Source organism: Prunus dulcis, chromosome 4, assembly GCF_902201215.1.
Source record: "Prunus dulcis chromosome 4, ALMONDv2, whole genome shotgun sequence".
Taxonomy (NCBI): Eukaryota; Viridiplantae; Streptophyta; class Magnoliopsida; order Rosales; family Rosaceae; genus Prunus; species Prunus dulcis.
In genome coordinates, this window is record NC_047653.1 from 6753132 (window position 1) to 6771742 (window position 18611).

The following is an 18611-nucleotide window of genomic DNA, read 5'->3' on the forward strand; positions in this document are numbered from 1 at the left end:
TGGACAAAACTAGACAGCCAAACTTTTTTCCAAACTTTTCATTTCCAACTTACTTGGCACGCTTGTACACCACTCCTTTCTTAATTCATGCAATATGTAAGAGGAAAACAAAGGTTAGACTATACAAACATTCTCCATTTTGGACATGGAAAAATTGCTTGTATCGTTTTTTCTTAGCAAAATCAAACTAAACAAACAGATGAAGTTGGGTGGTAAATACCGAATATGTCTATCTCGCTTCCTGTGATATTGCTAGCTACAAAAAAGATCTATCGAAAATGTGTATACAACTGTGACATGTAAGTTTTACGAATTCATATGCTCAAAATTGAACCCTTCTATGGAAGCTATTGGGTGTTGTCCCCATTGCCTCAAATTATGATAGCTAGCATTTGGCCAAGCATAGAACAAACCCCAATTAAGACCAATTTCACTACACAACTTAATCTAATCAATGAAATATTTGACCACTCTGTGTCCCTCTGCAAAACCCACCAAAACAATATGATTGAAGAACAAAGCAGAAGGTCACGAGCATGCATGAGTACATATTCACTGTGTGGACGGACACCAAGATGTATCCAAAACAAAGAGTACTTTTACTCCATTTAGGTAAATATATGAATCTAATTCTTTGGTCCATGCTTTGTCGATTCCTAACGTCACCAAATATCAATTGCATCACGAAAATCAAAGTAGGGAGGCAATTAGGTGAATTTAGATGTCCTAACCCTCAAATTAATATTCTTATTTTCTTTTTCCTCCAACATTAATCTCTAGATATTTTTCATGACACATTAATCTCTAGAAATTAATATAATCTCTTTTTGGGTTTTTTTTTGGGATGGAAAGTTTTCTACTGCTTGAAAATTAGGGCTATTTATATGATGAAATGATTGACTAATATTTATATGAGACGATGATGTGTGGAGTAATTGATTGAGGAAGGTGAGATGAGGAGAGGAAAAGAATTCCATGGTGGTGGTGGCTGCTTTCATTGATGCTGTTGGGTGAGGTTACCTCAAATTCCTCCTTCATCTTGAAGAAATTAATTATAGGGAGAACAATAAAACTAGAAAAACTTTCATTGCTTCTGGCTTACACCAACCCCACCTAATGAGTTCATAATAATATATACAGAAAAGCACCAACTGTATACTTTAAGCATTGGCATAGGGGATTTTGAGCATGTGTGATTCTTTTTCATCCAAACAGTGCACATGCAACTCCAGTTTGGTTGCAAACTTTGTGGGGCACATTATAAGATGATTATGAGTGGTGTTAAATGATAGTTATCTTATAGTTTCAATTGAAAAATAGTTATCAAACAGACCCGTAGTTTTTAACTTTGACGATGTTCCGTTTTAAACAGGAAAATAAAATTGTAGAGGATACTAATTGGTAGATTTTTCGTCATATATATATCATACAGTGGTTGAAGAAAAGTGACGAGGCTCCTTTACATTGTTGGCTGCTTGTTGTGGATAACAGTTGAATAAGTTGGCTTGGGTTTCACATTCCATACAATCTAGAGACAAATTTGACATGTTTGTTGGCGGGCCTCAAAGTTTCCTTCTTTATTATTGTTTTTCAAAATCTATGAGTCAAAACTTTTACTTGTTTATTTTTGTTTTTCAAAACATATATGTAAGTCCATGGACTATACAACTTAAAATTATTAACCCTTTGAACTCATAAATAAAGCCAATCAATGGGATTTATCATCAGGTAATTAAATCAATAACACAAGATCACTCGCATAAATTTTTCACGAGATAGGGGAAGTTCAAACTTAATTAGCACCTTTGAATTTTTTAGTGGCTGAAATTGTGGAGAAAATGATTGTATATTCCAACATCTCTTCCTTGCTTATGGCATGACTTTTTTCTGTTTGAAATATCGTGCGTGCAACAACCATCCTCATCGATTGTAAATTGTAATTTATTACCAATTAAGCTGCATAATCTTGACCTAGTTGGAAGCTCAGGGCAAGAATTTATCAAAAGTGGCCTTAAACTTCACTGAGGTCTTTTGAGATGCACACAACTTGTGTGAAATAATGTGTTATTTTGCATAATTTAAAGAAAAAGGTTATAGAAGAGGTTAGCTAGCCATATAACGTGATAGTTGATACGTACTTATTACATCAATTATGGATACGTACATGCAAAGTCCGTTCGACAAAGATCGAATCCGTTACAAGGCATGTTTTCAGGAACATGTGGGACATACATAGATATATCCCTTTACTGAAAATGAAATGCAGGCATCATCTCCCAGAGTGAACATTGAAGATTCTTTTCTTGGATAAGAAACAAGATAAACGAACGAGAGACTGCGCACCATGAAATAAAGAGCAAGTAGTTGTTGGTTGTTGAGCCCATTACATGCCGGCTCCCACATTTCAAAGTGGGCTCACGGATTGACTCGAAGACCGAGAGTGAGAGCTATTTCAAAATGGGCCTTTCTTCCCCTAAGCCTAAAAGTTCATTGTTTAAGTTGATCGATCCCTTCTTTAAGCTTAAGTTTGCCCTCAAAATATAATTTGTTTTTGACAGGAAACATGCAGCTTTGCAGTCAAAATTTAATTTAATTAGTTTTCTTCCACTATCCTTCCCCACTTTCAATGGTGCATGCATTAAAGAATCTCAAGGAATATTTTGTAGGTCCACTACTCCAGGATCAGGTGGAATCTCTAGGAATGTTATTATGTTAGTGCAGGATATTTAAAACAAATTATACATTATTGATAGAGGAATACTCGTCACAACGCACATAATTAAAAATACAACTGCTGCATGCATGCTCTTCAGGGAATCTACAGAAGAAACTGGGAGAAAAAGGCAAAATGTAATTTATTTATTTTTCGAGTCTCAGCAGTGGCAATATTTGGTGGTTAGCGACAGGCTCTGTTCTTCGAGTGGGGATTAATCGAGGTGCGCATAAACTGGCTCCGACACCTCATGATATTTACCTTAAAAAAAAACAAAAATAAGTGGCGACGGAGAGAAAATGTCGGTGCTTCAACATATATAGTACCCATACAATTGTTGTGTAGGAGAATGAAACTGGATTTGTTTCATTCACAAATATTGTAGAATTGGAATTTTTCCTAATCAACCTCATTATTAAATTATTCGCAAAGTGTTTTGAAAGACCCTTATCACGGTCATTTGGCATTTTATGATGGAAACATAGGTTATTTTAGAAATAGCAAGAGTCTAGTCCACTAAAAGATGACATTGATTTGCAGTAATCAAACCCTAATGACACTGTAATGTGTTTGTGTGAGAATTCTTCTCCGGTGTAGTTTATACTATAATTTATACTAAAAATAATAACATAACAATTAAATGATGTGTAATTAAAAATCCCTTGTTAACACCCATATAGTTAGCAATATTTCGTGTACACTAAAATTAACAAAAATAGTTCTGTGGCGATATATAGTCAACAAAATTCAATAGAAAAAAGTTCTTAAAGGAAAAAAAAAAGAAGAAAAAGAAATGGATTTTGAAGCTTCCATATTGGTTCAAATTTGTAGCTCTTTCTCTCTTGGTTAAAACAAGACCTTGCTTGTGATGATAAACTAGTTAACTTGATGGGCTAATATATGACAGATAGACCATGAGAACTTTGGTTTTACGTGATGACTATTTTATTTCCAAACTCAGGGAGAAGAAGCCGCTCACGTAACTTCAACCTGTCCATTATTTTGACAATAACATCTCTATTATTATTATAAATTCATAAAATATATGATTTTGTTTTCAAGGCAAACATGTGAATCATTGTGTGGTTGTCTCGGTGTGATATTGATCGAAAATAGTAAAACAGTGTTATTCTTGTGAAATGTAATATATATATTTTTTTAAACTTTGTGTGGCCTCTTAGCATAAATGAGCATATATTAAGATACAGATTAATCAGGAATATTCATTATATTGCGTTCCTATCAAATAGAACTTTGTGAAAAGATGCACCCATAAATCATACTAGAGAAATTACATAGTTGTTACGACATCGCACTAAAATCATGCTAGGGTATAATGTGATGTGTGACAATGCAGCCACCCAACTCACTCTTGTTTCCTTTTTGTTAAGTAAAATTCAATATCAATCACTTCCACTTAATTCGTTTTCAACATGAAATTTGTTTATTCATCTGTATTTGTTTTGAAAGCGACGCAATGTCTCTTTCAATCCTCATAAAATAATTAGGGTTCTCTCATTCTCTCTTGTTATAAAACACAAAGAAAGTAATGGTAATAACTCTCTTGTTAACTATTAACATTTGTAGTACTCTTTCGTATTCCGGGGTTTGTCTCTCAGAAAGGTTTTAACGAGGCCACTTTTTTATATCGTTCTATATACGCTACTTTGATTCTATGAATGAGTTCTATTTCTTAAAAATAAAAAAATAAAAAATTTATGAGTGTATAAAGTTCACGTCCCTTTAATTTATAAATTTTGGTACAAAAAATTATTGATGTGATCATGTGAGTCTAAAACAGTTTAAATGAAAATTCATGACAGAATCCCAATTGGATTGCAAAACTGTAACGCATCATAAAATCTTAATTTTTGACAGCGCCCGTGCAGTGAGACCCTGATCCGAATATTTATTACTTTACAATTTACTCGCATCTGCATCTTGCATGGCTGCTCTCCACATATTAAAACCAAGATCCTGCCACGTCACATGGGTCCCACATGAATAGTGGGTCCACATCAACCCCCACCAGTCATCACGGCCACCATCACCACAACAATCAATTAGACAGAGGAGAAATTAAAGGTGCTCAAGTTGCAGAAAGCTAAGCATCAGTTGAGTTGCGTGGCTGCCTCTCTTGGTTAGATTGGTTTTGGCTCAGATGGCAGCCATGGCAACTGTTACACATGTCACCAAGATAACCCATCATTCAGCCATTAATCCCAGCTCCATTTTCACCAGCTGTTTCCGTAATTCATTGGTCTTGGTTTGCTATTTGGTGCTTTTGCTTTCTTCAACCATTTCTCCCTCTTTTGGGCTCTCTGGTAATTAATGGCATGTTCCCCTCAATATGAATATTATTAAATATATAGAATCTGATTAATATATGAATTTGTCATTGATAATGATACGAATAGGTGTTGGAGAAGAAGATGAAAACAGAGGGAGCGATTTGTACCCAGAAATTTTGAGGGATGAAGTTGTGGCAAGACTCCATCAGCTTGGAGTGGTATGCCATATTTGGACTTCATGCTCTTTATTATTTTACTAATTTATTACCTGCATCTTTTTATTAATGTCTGTCAGGTGTACATTCAATCGCAAGCAGAGCAGGGTTCTTGCAATTGTTACAACTTCTGCAACAGTATCAGGCTCAAACTATAATTACCATGATTTTTACGTTTTATTTAAATTAAGATCATTGAAAAACTGTTAATTTTTACAGAACCTAAAGTTGTTTTGCATTATTGTTACTCACTTCACTTGATTAATTTAAAATTTTAAATACCGCTATTATTGCCTAAATCAACAGGTAAGTGATGGTGATGGATATCTTGAGAGGACATTCATGAGCCCAGCGGCTGTGAGGGCAGGAAATCTTATCCGGGAATGGATGGAAGATGCGGGTTTGAGAACGTCAGCTTCTATCTTTCTTTGCATCCTAACAGTGTTTCAGGAATTCTGGTCTTATGTTTTATCTTGATTTCCAGGTGGGTTGATTCCTTGGGAAACGTACATGGTCGAGTTGAGGGAAGGAATGCTAGTGCTGAAGCTCTGTTAATGGGTTCCCATTTGGTAATTCTTTTTCTCTCCTTCATATTTCCTAATTGAATATAAATTGGACACATGTCATACAGCATGATGAAAAGGAGTATAATGTTCTTGGATGCCAGTAATTTACAGTTCCATAGCCCCCTTTTTTCTTATAACAGGATACCGTTGTTGATGCTGGGAAATTTGATGGTTCACTAGGCATCATATCTGTGTTAGCTGCATTGAAGGTTTTGAGTATCAATGGGAAGTTGGGAGAACTAAGCCGGCCAGTTGAGGTCAGTGAATGATGGAGGCTTTAATGGAAAGATACCACTGCATTATTGAAACATTTTTTAGAAGTTTCTTGTGAAACTTTTTCTGCTATGTGATTATATTGCTTGAACAGAGGTTTCTTTGAAAATATGCCATTTCTCATTTGAGCAAATGTTAATACGATTGTGATTAGGAAAAAACATGTTTAAGACATCTTTGGATGGAATTTCAGTGGAAGGTCTATTATGAAGTTTCAGTTAACTTTCATCATTAACTCTGTTTTCCAATTTGCGGCCATTCTTCTCAAAATAAAGTAAAGAGAAACATAATTGAACTCTAAGGGTGGTATAGTCTTACTATTATGCAAGGGAACCTTTATGTTTTACACTACGTCTGAGGAGTAGAAATTTCTTCCATTTGTGGTAGCTATGCCTTCTACTTATATATTTAATGTTATTTCTGTTTTCCAACATTGCAGGTAATAGCATTTAGTGATGAAGAAGGAGTAAGGTTTCAGTCTACATTCTTAGGCAGTGCTGCTGTAGCCGGAATTTTGCCAGTTTCAGCACTTAAAATAACCGATAAAAGGTTTCCTTGGACAAATCCCATCATACATCTGTTTGCAATACTACTCATTAGCAATGTATTTATGTGTAATCCTTGTACAGTGATGTAACAATTCAAGATGCTCTTAAGAAGAACTCCATAGAAATTACAGAGGAGAACTTGTTGCAGCTCAAATATGACCCGAAGTCAGTCTGGGGTTATGTTGAGGTATGATGGCCTATAGACAAACCTGTATTAGAGTATCCTATCTGAAAACAACAATAAAACTCAGCACCATGAACTTGTAAGTTGTTTTAAATTTCTGACTTCATGCCTTGCAATTGGTTCATGTTGCAGATTCATATTGAACAAGGACCTGTACTAGAATGGGTTGGCTTTCCTCTAGCAGTGGTTAAAGGCATAGCTGGACAGACACGACTAAAGGTATATGAAGTGTTTCAGCTTGCATAGTTGCATGTCTAAATTATGGTTCATTTGATTCACAAAAAGATGAAATTGTTTCATTGTTCAGAATTTTATTTTGCAGCTGCAGATTATTTTCTTCATTTGTAAAATATTCAAAATGGGGATAATAATAAGATAAATAGCATAAGTCTCATGAGCCACATGTATTTCCATAACTCACATAAGGGTAAAATTTATAGCAGATCCCTGTCAGTACACGATCTATACGATGGCTCTTTACATGTAATTTTTGGACTCTTTCATCATGGATACCTTACTGTCTGAGCTAGCACTTTAGCTTCTTATCTTGATTGAGCAATCCCATGTGCATCAATATTGTAGGTTACAATGAGAGGCTCTCAGGGGCATGCTGGAACAGTGCCAATGTCTATGCGACATGACCCTATGGCCGCTGCCGCTGAAGCGATTGTGTTATTAGAAAGTTTATGTAAACATCCTCAAGATTTTCTGCCTTTTGATGGCCATTGTAAAAGTTTCTCAATGAAATCACTTTCAACTTCACTAGTTTGTACTGTTGGAGAGATATCAACTTGGCCAAGTGCAAGCAATGTCATTCCAGGCCAGGCAAGAAGTTCATCTCTTGACACTGCTAAAGTCGCCAGCCTGCTCAAATGGGGTTTATTGTCATTCAATTGTCAAAATATGTAACGAAAATGAACTTCTTGATTTCAGGTAACGTTCACCGTAGATTTGCGCACTATAGATGATATGGGACGTGAAGCTGTTGTTTATGAATTTTCTAACCGAATGTATCAAATATGTGATAAACGTTCAGTTTCTTGTACAATTGATCGTAAGGTGAGGGACTTTCGTATCCTAGTCCCATCATTTTGCAGGCTGCTTAACCCGATATGCCTTGTATTTTTGCAGCATGATGCAGATGCAGTCATTTGTGATTCTGAGTTGAGTTCAAAGCTAAAGTCTGCAACTTATATTGGACTCAAGAGAATGACAGGTGGTGCCATTCAGGATGAAATTCCTGTTGTGATGAGCGGAGCAGGACATGATGCAATGGCTCTGTCTCATTTAACCAAGGTTTGTTTTCACTTTCCAGATGAATCATAAACCATGTTATTGTTTGTGTTGATCACCGTGTGAAAAATTCTGGCCTGCAAAATTGGGAGCAGGTGGGAATGCTTTTTGTGCGCTGTCGAGGAGGCATAAGTCACTCCCCTGAAGAGCATGTATTGGATGTTGATGTTTGGGCGTCTGGTTTGGCAATTTTGGCCTTCATAGAGACTCAGATGTGAAGTGGAAAATTAGTTGACATTAGTGTACAGTAGTAGAACATCTTAATAATGTAGTATATGATGATATTTGCCATTTTGTCTATAGTTTTTTTCCATTTTGTCTGTAGTTTTTTTCCTGCTATTATGGGATCATATGCTCTGCAATTTGAAGCCCCTGCAACCATGATTTTCACTTGCCACTTCACTATAGAAATGAGGATAAATATTTCCTTTCAAATATATTATATAAAAGTTGGATAATTAAACACTCTCAGATTTGGATAATTAAAAGCAACCAGAAATTGCAAAGAACGTGAAAGAATAAGGACATACATAAAAGCTCCTCGTCTGATCTTAAAGCATTTCCAATTTTTGAAAATTCAAAACAAACAGACTTAAATTGCATTTGCTGAACCTAGAATGAGAACTACATTTGCTTTTTGAGCTGTGGGATTCTTAATTAAAAACCAAAAGAAAAAAATGTAGACCACAGATCAGCATTAGCTCTCACAAATCAGCAAAAAATCAGCATGTATCATGCGGCTTAAGCAAACTGTGAATGAGATGGGATAGAAATTAGGTGGTGAGAGACTATAAAATTTGATGAGGTAAACGCACCAATAGTTTCATAAATAGAAGTCTCTCTTTTTAACTTCATTTCTTATAAGATAGACAAGAGTGAAAAAGAGAAAAAACAAAAGAAACATACCATCCTAGTTCTTTTGATTTATTTTATCGACCACAAGTGCATATTACATTTGTTACGACAGAAAGAAGCACAAATGCATCTTTTTTTTTTTCTTTGTTTTGTCAATCTCGACGGCACAAGAGAAATTTATTGAAAAAATAAAAGGGTAACACCTAGAAGGGACAACAAGAACCAAAGCCCCATACTAATACAAAACAAGCCAAACCAAATAAAAAACTAGGAAAAGCAACAATTTAAAAGCTAAGACAAGTTCCAAAAGTAAGCTTCAGCAGCAACAGGAGGACCAGTAGCCCACCAGAACATGCATGCACATTTTTATTTTCTCTTCGTATCACAATCTCCCTTGTCAACGAGCTACTTTCAATGTAATTGTTAATGCTACCTTCTCTTTGACGTTGTCAAGGAAATTAAAATAGGCATACCTCCATGACTTTTTAAGGACCAATGTTCCACAAACAACCCAAAAGCCTATGATGAAACCAAGTGCCATGCTGATGTAAAACCAAAACCTTTCCTTTTCATCTTTACTGTGATCTTCTATATAAAAAGTTTGTCCTGTTTTTGTGTCATCTGTAGGGCATACAGATGAAAGAGGAGCCCCACACAGTGACGGATTGTGTTCATAAATGGATGGATCATCGAGGGTTTGGAGTTGGTTTCCTGAAGGTATTTTTCCAATCAAGTTGTTGTAAGATAAGTTCAAGTGAGATAAGAAGGTTAAAGAAGAAAAGTTTTGAGGGATATGTCCTGAAAGCAGGTTGTGTGAGAGATCAAGAGTTTCAAGAAGACATAATTTTCCGATGCTTGAAGGAATCTCTCCAGTTAATTGATTCATTGACAAGTTCAACGTACTCAATTCAACCATACTGCCTATTTGTTCAGGGATTTCACCTTCAAAATTGTTTGACGAAAAATCAATCAAGTTTCCCCACGAGGCTAACTGGTCATCTCCATATTCGAGCTCTTTCCCTTTTGACGTTATTGTTGTTTTTCCTTGGATTGAGAAACCCACGCCTTCAGCCTCAACTTCAACAAGAGCACGCATATTTTTCAAACACTTGGGAATGGTCCCTGAAAAGTTGTTGTGAGAAAGGTCTAGGACGCGAAGGCTGACAAGATTGCAGAAATGGTGAGGGATATGCCCACTTAAAAGGTTGGATCGCAGTTGTAACACTATCAATCCTGATACTTTTGATCCAAGCCATAAAGGTATGTTTCCAGTGAATTTGTTGTCTCCAAGATTAAGCATGATCAAATCAGTGCAATTTTGCAAGGAAAAAGGAATCTCACCACCAAAATTATTATTATTCACCTTAAAATATTGAATAGAACTTGGGATACCCATTGAACTCGGAATATTGCCAGAAAGATTGTTGTGTGAGACATCAATAGTATATATTCTGCTCCACAAACTCCACCTTTGAGGGAACTCTCCAAATAGTTGATTGTTTCTTAGCGAAATGACTTCCATACCCTTCAGGTTGCAAATAGAGAGTGGAATAGTACCATTCAAATGATTCTCAGAAACATCAAGTTGAGTCAATTTGGGCATAAATTGATCTAAATTGGAGGGAATTTGCCCGGAAAATAAATTGCTTTGAAGATCTAAGACGGAGGCATTCGTGGGCCAAATTGGAAGTGGGCCCTCCAATTGATTATAACCCAAATTGATATGAAATAGGTTTGGAAACTTCAATTGTAATGGAAGCCTTCCACTGAAGTTGTTGTAAGATAAATCCAAAAGTTTGACTTGAGAAGATATCTCCGACAACCATTCCTCTGATATGGAACCCGAGATGAAAGTATTATGAAGGCTGACATATACTAGTTCAGTTTGAGATTGAAGCAATCCCCAAAAACCATGACCTACTCTGCAGTCTCTAATGTAAAGTGCGTGGAGCTTGAAAGGAGGGACCCAATCATAAGCCACATTTAAAACGAGGGACATGGGCTTTTTTTCCAACTCACTGGATATTGAAATAGCTTTTAAACCGGTGAGATTTATGAAATGGGCTTCCGTTAGAATGCCTTCCCATGAATTATTAGATAGATCCAGTTCAACTAGTTGGGAGAGTTTTCCCAAACTTTTTGGAATGGAGCCGTTCAAATTGCTACTATGGAGGTCCAGTGTTTTCAAGGATGACAAGTTTCCAATAGATTCTGGAATTGAACCCCAAAGAAAGAGATTGTAGAGGTTGAGATGCTGCAAACTTGTTAACATTCCTAAGGAGTCCGGCAGTTGGCCTTCGAGCCCACAATAAGACAAATCTAGGGATTCTAATGCTATTGTATTATTTGGACAATTTGACAAACTCCTCCAAAACTCTTCAATTTTCTCACCATAAAAATCGTTCCCACTAAGACTTAAAAACTTTAGCTTGCACATATTTCCAATGACTCTGGGAATTCGACCTTTGAGGCCCAACTCAGTTAAATCTAGGCATTCCAGAGATTTGAGGCTTGCAAGTTCATCGGGAAAAGGACCACCGAAAGAATTCCCGCTTAAATCAAGTTTTCTGAGGTTGGTAAGATTGAAAAGCCAGCTGGGAAATGAAGAAGTATTGAACGAATTATACGAAAAATCAAGGACCGAAAGTGAGGTGAAGTTAATCTTCTGTAGTGATAGTGGAAGGCTTTCAAACAAGCAACCAGATAAGTGTAACTCCAGTAAGGAAGGAAGCAAGTTAACATGATGCAACACATTTGGAACTCCTGTGCTGCTAAGATTCACTCCATTGAGATTGAGGTATTTTAGGGAAGCGAGATGAGAAAGCCAATTCAAGCTTTTGGAATGCATTGTGGTAGCATAATCAGAAGAGGACATATCAATATCAAGATAGTTCAATTTTGATAAGTTACCGAGAGAAGGGGGAATCTCTCCCGAAAATGATGCGTGGGATATATTGAGATACCTCAGACTTTTAAGCTCCCCAAAGAACTTAGGAATGTGAATCCCATTAAAATCATTGCAGCTTAGATCCAGATAATTTAAATATTTCAAGCTAAGCAAAGAAGGATTTATCTTACCCCACAAATAAGACTCCTCATAATAAGCCAACTCGTCCCACCTTTCATCATACCTCCAAACATATGAATGTGGATCCTGGATGTTGAGATCTTCAGTATTCCAGCCATATGGATATGGATTTCGGAGGTTCAGCTTGGCCACATGACCATTGCGGTTACACGAAATCCCTTGCCATTGACAGCAATCGCGACCCGCCCAAGAAGAAAGCCTTCCAGAGGGATCCTTGAGATCCTGTTTAAAACTGAGAAGCGCACTTCTCTCTTCCTCGATGCATGATCTCACACTACCAGTGCTTGGAACTCCATCAACCAAACAGAAACAGAAGTGACTGCTAGTGTGCAGACATGAAGATGCCAAAAACAAAAGGAACAAAAAGTGAGAAATATAGAGAGGGTTGAATGAGTTTGAATACGAAGTATCCATTATGCAAATAAAGTTTCTCTCAATTTGTTTGTTGCAGACGGCTACTCAATGAGTGAACTCATATATAGGCAAGGAACGTCTTCTACAAGTTTGCAAGCATTTTTCCTTATCATCTTTGCTGTTAGACCTGCAAAGAACGTGAAAGAAGGGCAAGACTTCTCCAATGTGTCCCACCCAGCAATTGCAAAGAACTTTAATCTAGGTTCTTATTCATCGTCTGATCCTTCTCTTTTTTTTTTTTTTTGGTCTACATTATATACTAGTCTCTCCGCACGCTCTTTCGTGCCTGCGAGAGGTATATTTTTTTAAAAAATTTAAAATTATTTTAGAATTAAAAAAAGATAATGGGTAGTTGTGTTCCATAAAAATAGAATCCATTATTTGATTTTTCTTTTAATTTTAATTTTTTTAATATCAAGAAGTGTGAATTTACCATATTATCTCATTTAATTAATAATTTCAATTCTTAATGTTTGCATTGACCAAAGACATCTTCTGTTATTTTGAATGTTTTACCATTCTCTGCTTTTTGCTTTATATAAATAGATATATGTTTTTGTTTGTGTTATTGGCCCAATCAAAACCTAAACCAACTTTGGAAGTCCACAAGTTGAGAGCTCATTCCATAGAGCTTCTCCTTCTCACTTGGTCCATCATTTTATCTTACATATACTCTTCTCTCTCCAAAGACGTTCAAGCCTCTTTAAAATGTACCTCTCATTATTATAGTGAAGGGGAGTGCTAGCATGTGTCATTCCTTAATTAACTTTGTCATGGGGAATGCTAGCATGTGACAATAAAAGTATTTTGGACCACCAAATTAGCATTATATCTCTCACATCATCTTTTCTTAGCTTGGTGTTGTGTATCAACTAGTCCAATTTAGTGGTATTTCTCTTTCGAACGTTAAAGAAATCTCAAATTCGAATCCCCAATCCTCCATTAATAAAATAGAAGAGAATCGTGTCTTTTGATATGCTAGGAAAAGTTGAGTTATTTATCAACAAGCAATATGTTTAAGCAAAATGTGAATGAGATGAAAAGGAAATTAGGTAGTGAAAGACTCATCAAAGTTTGATGAGGCAACTGAAAGTTCATGTTTGAGTTACCAAAAAACAAGGTCAACCAAAAAAAAAAAAAAAAAAAAAAAAAAAACAACTGAAATCATACCTAGGAGGCAAGTCAAGGCAAGGAGCGTGTAAAAATTTATCTGTAGGTCTTCTACAAGGTTGCAAGTCAATGGTTATTTTACTGGAGAACATTAACCAACCCATTCTACAAGTTTGCAAGCATTTTTCCTTAACCCATCACTATCATTATCATCTTTGCTATTAGACCTGCAAAGAACGGGAAAGAAGGGCAAGACTCTCCATCACGTGGTGGAAGACCTTGACCTTATTGCTTATTTATTTTCTTTTTGATAGTGTACGTTCATTGCATTATCTTTAAGGACGCGTTTGGTATTTATGAGTTGTCGATGCTAATTTCCAGAATTTTTTTCCCAATGCGTTCCACCCAGCAATTGCAAAGAACGTTAATCGATGACGTTCTTATTCAATCTGATCCACATGCATTTCCAATTTTTGAAAATTCCAAATCGTTCTTATATCCACTTTGAAGCCCACAAGTCTTGCAATATGTTTTTGTTTGTGTTACTTTCCAATCAAACCTAAACCAACTTTGGAAGCCCAAATTGAGAGTGTTGGTTTATAAGTGTGATTGCTAAATGTAATTAGAACAAAGAAGTTTCTATTCTTAGTTTAAAAGGCAGCTTTGGATCACAGTCCAAGTATGCAAATGAATGTAATAGTCTTAACTTTTTTTATTTATCTCATAATTACAAATATTTTGAAAAGAATTTGATGTTAAGGAATATTCCATTCCTAACGGTTTTGTCAGAGCACAATATATGCATGTCATATTGGAGCTGAGCTAGCTAGCTTCTTCTCCAATCTCTCTCTCTGAAATTCTCTCCTCTTTCATCTAGCCAATCTCTCTGCATTTCTATAAGCCTTATTACACTGATGATTGAATAAATATATAAGATAATGGTCTGTACATGTTAACAGAGAGCTCATTCCATGGATCTTCTTCCCATTTGGTTCATCATTTTATCTCACATCTCTCTCTCTCTCTCTCTCTCTCTCTCTCTCTCTCTCTCTCTCTCTCTCTCTCATTATTATAGTGAAGGGGAATGCTAGCATGTGTCATTCCTTAACTTTGTCAAGAGGAATGCGAGCATGTGACAATAAGACAAATTAGCATTATCTCTCACATCATCCCTTCTTAACTTGATTGTGTCTCAACTAGTCCAGTTTAGTGGTACTTCTTTTTTCTGCTATGTGATTATATTGCTTGAATAGAGGTTACTTTGAAAAGATGCCATTTCTCATTTCAGCATATGTTTATGATTGTAATTGGAAAAAACATGTTTAAGATCTATTTTGATGGAATTTCAGTGGGAGGTCTATTATGCAGTTTCAGTTAACTTTCATCATTAACTCTGTTTTACAATTTGTGGCCATTGTTTTCAAAATAAAGTAAAGAGAAACATAATTGAACTCTAAGGGTGGTATAGTCTTACTATTATGCAAGGGAACCTTTATGTTTTACACTACGTCTGAGGAGTAGAAATTTCTTCCATTTGTGGTAGCTATGCCGTCTACTTATATATTTAATGTTATTTCTGTTTTCCAACATTGCAGATAATAGCATTTAGTGATGAAGAAGGAGTAAGGTTTCAGTCTACATTCTTAGGCAGTGCTGCTGTAGCCGGAATTTTGCCAGTTTCCGCACTTAAAATAACCGATAAAAGGTTTCCTTGGACAAATCCCATCATATATCTGTTTGCAATACTACTCATTAGCAATGTATTTATGTGTAATCCTTGTACAGTGATGTAACAATTCAAGATGCTCTTAAGAAGAACTCCATAGAAATTACAGAGGAGAACTTGTTGCAGCTCAAATATGACCCGAAGTCAGTCTGGGGTTATGTTGAGGTATGATGGCCTATAGACAAACCTGTATTAGAGTATCCTATCCGAAAACAACAATAAAACTCAGCACCATGAACTTGTAAGTTGTTTTAAATTTCTGACTTCATGCCTTGCAATTGGTTCATGTTGCAGATTCATATTGAACAAGGACCTGTACTAGAATGGGTTGGCTTTCCTCTAGCAGTGGTTAAAGGCATAGCTGGACAGACACGACTAAAGGTATATGAAGTGTTTCAGCTTGCATAGTTGCATGTCTAAATTATGGTTCATTTGATTCACAAAAAGATGAAATTGTTTCATTGTTCAGAATTTTATTTTGCAGCTGCAGATTATTTTCTTCATTTGTAAAATATTCAAAATGGGGATAATAATAAGATAAATAGCATAAGTCTCATGAGCCACATGTATTTCCATAACTCACATAAGGGTAAAATTTATAGCAGATCCCTGTCGTCAGTACACGATCTATACGACGGCTCTTTACATGTAATTTTTGGACTCTTTCATCATGGATACCTTGCTGTCTGAGCTAGCACTTTAGCTTCTTATCTTGATTGAGCAATCCCATGTGCATCAATATTGTAGGTTACAATGAGAGGCTCTCAGGGGCATGCTGGAACAGTGCCAATGTCTATGCGACATGACCCTATGGCCGCTGCCGCTGAAGCGATTGTGTTATTAGAAAGTTTATGTAAACATCCTCAAGATTTTCTGTCTTTTGATGGCCATTGTAAAAGTTTCTCAATGAAATCACTTTCAACTTCACTAGTTTGTACCGTTGGAGAGATATCAACTTGGCCAAGTGCAAGCAATGTCATTCCAGGCCAGGCAAGAAGTTCATCTCTTGACACTGCTAAAGTCGCCAGCCTGCTCAAATGGGGTTTATTGTCATTCAATTGTCAAAATATGTAACGAAAATGAACTTCTTGATTTCAGGTAACGTTCACCGTAGATTTGCGCACTATAGATGATATGGGACGTGAAGCTGTGGTTTATGAATTTTCTAACCGAATGTATCAAATATGTGATAAACGTTCAGTTTTTGTACAATGAATCGTAAGGTGAGGGACTTTTGTTTCCTAGTCCATCATTTTGCAGGCTGCTTAACCTTATACTTATATGCGTTGTATTTTTTCAGCATGATGCAGATGCAGTCATTTGTGATTCTGAGTTGAGTTCAAAGCTAAAGTCTGCAACTTATATTGGACTGAAGAGAATGACAGGTGCCGAAATTCAGGATGAAGTTCCTGTTTTGATGAGCGGAGCAGGACATGATGCAATGGCTCTGTCTCATTTAACTAAGGTTTGTTTTCACTTTCCAGAGGAATCATAAACCCCGTTATTGTTTGTGTTGATCACCTTGTGAAAAATTCTGGCCTGCAAAATTTGGAGCAGGTGGGAATGCTTTTCGTGCGCTGTCGAGGAGGCATAAGTCACTCCCCTGAAGAGCATGTATTGGACGATGATGTTTGGGCGTCTGGTTTGGCAATTTTGGCATTCATAGAGACTCAGATGTAAATTGGAAAATTTGTTGAGATTACTGTACAGTAGTAGTAGAACATCTCAATAATGTAGTATATGATGATATTTCCCATTTTGTGTATAGTTTTTGCCTGCTGTTAAGGGATCATATGCTCTGCAATGTGAAGCCCCTGCAATTATGATTTTCTCTTAATAAAAAACAAAAGCAAAAGCTAAAACAAATGTAGACCATAAATCAGAATTAGCTCTCGCATGAGCGCTTCCTTAATTTGATGCAGCATGTATCACGCAGCTTAAGCAAATCGTGAGTGAGATGGGATGGAAATTATTAGGTGGTGAGACTATTTGTTTAATAAATAGAAGCATCTCTATTTAAGCCAACTCGTCAAACCCATACTGGTATGTCAATTTGGATATGGATTCCAGCGGCGTGTGCAAGTTGCAACAACTGGTGATGGTTTATAATTTCTGGGTCAATCAAGTATTAATCACTATCATTATCATCTTTGCTGTTAGAGCTGCAAAGAACGTGAAAGAAGGGCAAGACTTCTCCATCACATGGTGGAAGGACAAGGATATAAAAGCTCCTTATAAGTGTCACCGTTATTGTTTTTTGACTTACTCTTGTTTGTTGTAGATAGTGTACGTTCATAGCCATATATCTTTAAGGACACCTTTGGTGCTTGTGATTAGATATTGGATTTGATCACTCATTATATTCAAAACTTAATTATTTCCACAATAAAATTACTCAATGCATTATTTATATACGTCTAGAAATTGGAATACATTTAGCATGTTCATATTACAATACACTTGTGGGCAGATTGAGTTGTCAGGCGAGTCTCTCAACTTGTTATTATTATTACGAGATGCATGCATCCACTAAGCGCCCATGAGTGTGGAGTGTAGCATCAACAACTTACATTCACCATGCACAAACGCAAAAGCAGAACCTAGAATGAGAACTACATTTGCCTTTTTAGCTTTGGGCTTCTAATTCAAAAAACTAAAGCAAAAAAATGTAGAAAAAAAATCAGCATTAGTTCTCGCATGAGTGCTTTATTAACTTGATATACACCATGTACCATGTGGCTTACGCAAACTGTAAATGAGATGGGATTAGGTGGTGAGAGACTCTTCAAAATTTGATGAGGTAAATGCACCAATAGTTTCGTAAATAGAATCATTCTTTTTATTAACTTCATTTCTTATAAGATAGACAAGAGTGAAAAGAGAAAAAACAAATGTCAAAATACCATCCTAGATCCTTTGATATATTTTATTGTTGTATTGATGCCAAGTGCATATAACATTAGTTACGATAGAAAGAAGCACACATGCATATCGTTATTGTTTTTTTTTTCTTTTTTCTTGTTTCTTTGTTTTGACAATCTCAACGGCACGAGAGAAATTTATTGAAGAAATAAAAGAGTAACACTTAAAAGGGACGACAAGAACCAAAGCCCGCATGAGAGATCCAAAAGACAAAGTGAGGAAAGTACTAATACAAAACACGCCAAACCAAATTAAAAAAAAAAAAAAACTAGCAAAAACAACAATTTAAAGCCAAGACAAGTTCCAAAAATAAGCTTCAACATCAACAGACGGACCAATAGCACACCAGAACTCGCATGCACATTTTTATTTTCTCTTCGTATCATAATCTCCCTTGCCAACGAGCGACTTTC

At 36.1% G+C, this 18611-nt stretch overlaps 3 protein-coding genes across 5 annotated transcripts; 2 read left to right on the top strand and 1 right to left on the bottom strand.

Moving 5' to 3' along the window:
• The first annotated feature begins 4537 nt into the window (after window positions 1-4537).
• On the top strand, window positions 4538-8371 carry LOC117623968 (allantoate deiminase 2). Of its 3 annotated transcripts, XM_034355037.1 has the most exons (12): window positions 4538-5037; window positions 5131-5222; window positions 5526-5629; window positions 5704-5788; window positions 5926-6042; window positions 6498-6607; window positions 6688-6793; window positions 6923-7009; window positions 7373-7615; window positions 7724-7849; window positions 7922-8086; window positions 8179-8371. In XM_034355037.1, the coding sequence occupies exons 1-12, from the start codon at window positions 4875-4877 to the stop codon at window positions 8299-8301; spliced, it is 1521 nt and encodes a 506-aa protein (XP_034210928.1). In that variant the 5' UTR covers window positions 4538-4874; the 3' UTR covers window positions 8302-8371. The 3 variants fall into 3 exon arrangements, with proteins under 3 accessions (XP_034210928.1, XP_034210929.1, XP_034210931.1); XM_034355038.1 differs by lacking the exon at window positions 7724-7849; XM_034355040.1 differs by lacking the exon at window positions 4538-5037 and having other exon boundaries at window positions 5300-5629.
• Window positions 8372-9335: 964 nt separating this feature from the next.
• LOC117625194 (receptor-like protein EIX2) lies at window positions 9336-12440 on the bottom strand. The gene has a single exon (XM_034356800.1). The coding sequence runs from the start codon at window positions 12438-12440 to the stop codon at window positions 9336-9338; it is 3105 nt and encodes a 1034-aa protein (XP_034212691.1).
• A 2588-nt stretch (window positions 12441-15028) lies between these two features.
• LOC117625195 (allantoate deiminase 2-like) lies at window positions 15029-17068 on the top strand. Its single transcript, XM_034356801.1, has 7 exons — window positions 15029-15058; window positions 15146-15255; window positions 15336-15441; window positions 15571-15657; window positions 16024-16374; window positions 16577-16741; window positions 16834-17068. Exons 1-5 carry the CDS (start codon window positions 15029-15031, stop codon window positions 16348-16350), a joined length of 660 nt encoding a protein of 219 aa, XP_034212692.1. The 3' UTR covers window positions 16351-16374; window positions 16577-16741; window positions 16834-17068.
• The last annotated feature ends 1543 nt before the right edge of the window (window positions 17069-18611 follow it).

What these genes read in the sequence shown, in the direction of transcription:
- LOC117623968 (XM_034355037.1), top strand. Translation starts at nt 4,875, where the DNA reads ATGGCAGCCATGGCAACTGTTACACATGTCACCAAGATAACCCATCAT. An exon ending in GCAATGTCATTCCAGGCCAG is followed by an intron (nt 7,616 to 7,723) that starts GCAAGAAGTTCA and finishes TCTTGATTTCAG; the next exon opens with GTAACGTTCACCGTAGATTT. An exon ending in CTCTGTCTCATTTAACCAAG is followed by an intron (nt 8,087 to 8,178) that starts GTTTGTTTTCAC and finishes AATTGGGAGCAG; the next exon opens with GTGGGAATGCTTTTTGTGCG.
- LOC117625195 (XM_034356801.1), top strand. Translation starts at nt 15,029, where the DNA reads ATGCAAGGGAACCTTTATGTTTTACACTAC. An exon ending in CTTAAAATAACCGATAAAAG is followed by an intron (nt 15,256 to 15,335) that starts GTTTCCTTGGAC and finishes ATCCTTGTACAG; the next exon opens with TGATGTAACAATTCAAGATG. An exon ending in CTGGACAGACACGACTAAAG is followed by an intron (nt 15,658 to 16,023) that starts GTATATGAAGTG and finishes TCAATATTGTAG; the next exon opens with GTTACAATGAGAGGCTCTCA.
- LOC117625194 (XM_034356800.1), bottom strand. Translation starts at nt 12,440, where the DNA reads ATGGATACTTCGTATTCAAACTCATTCAACCCTCTCTATATTTCTCAC.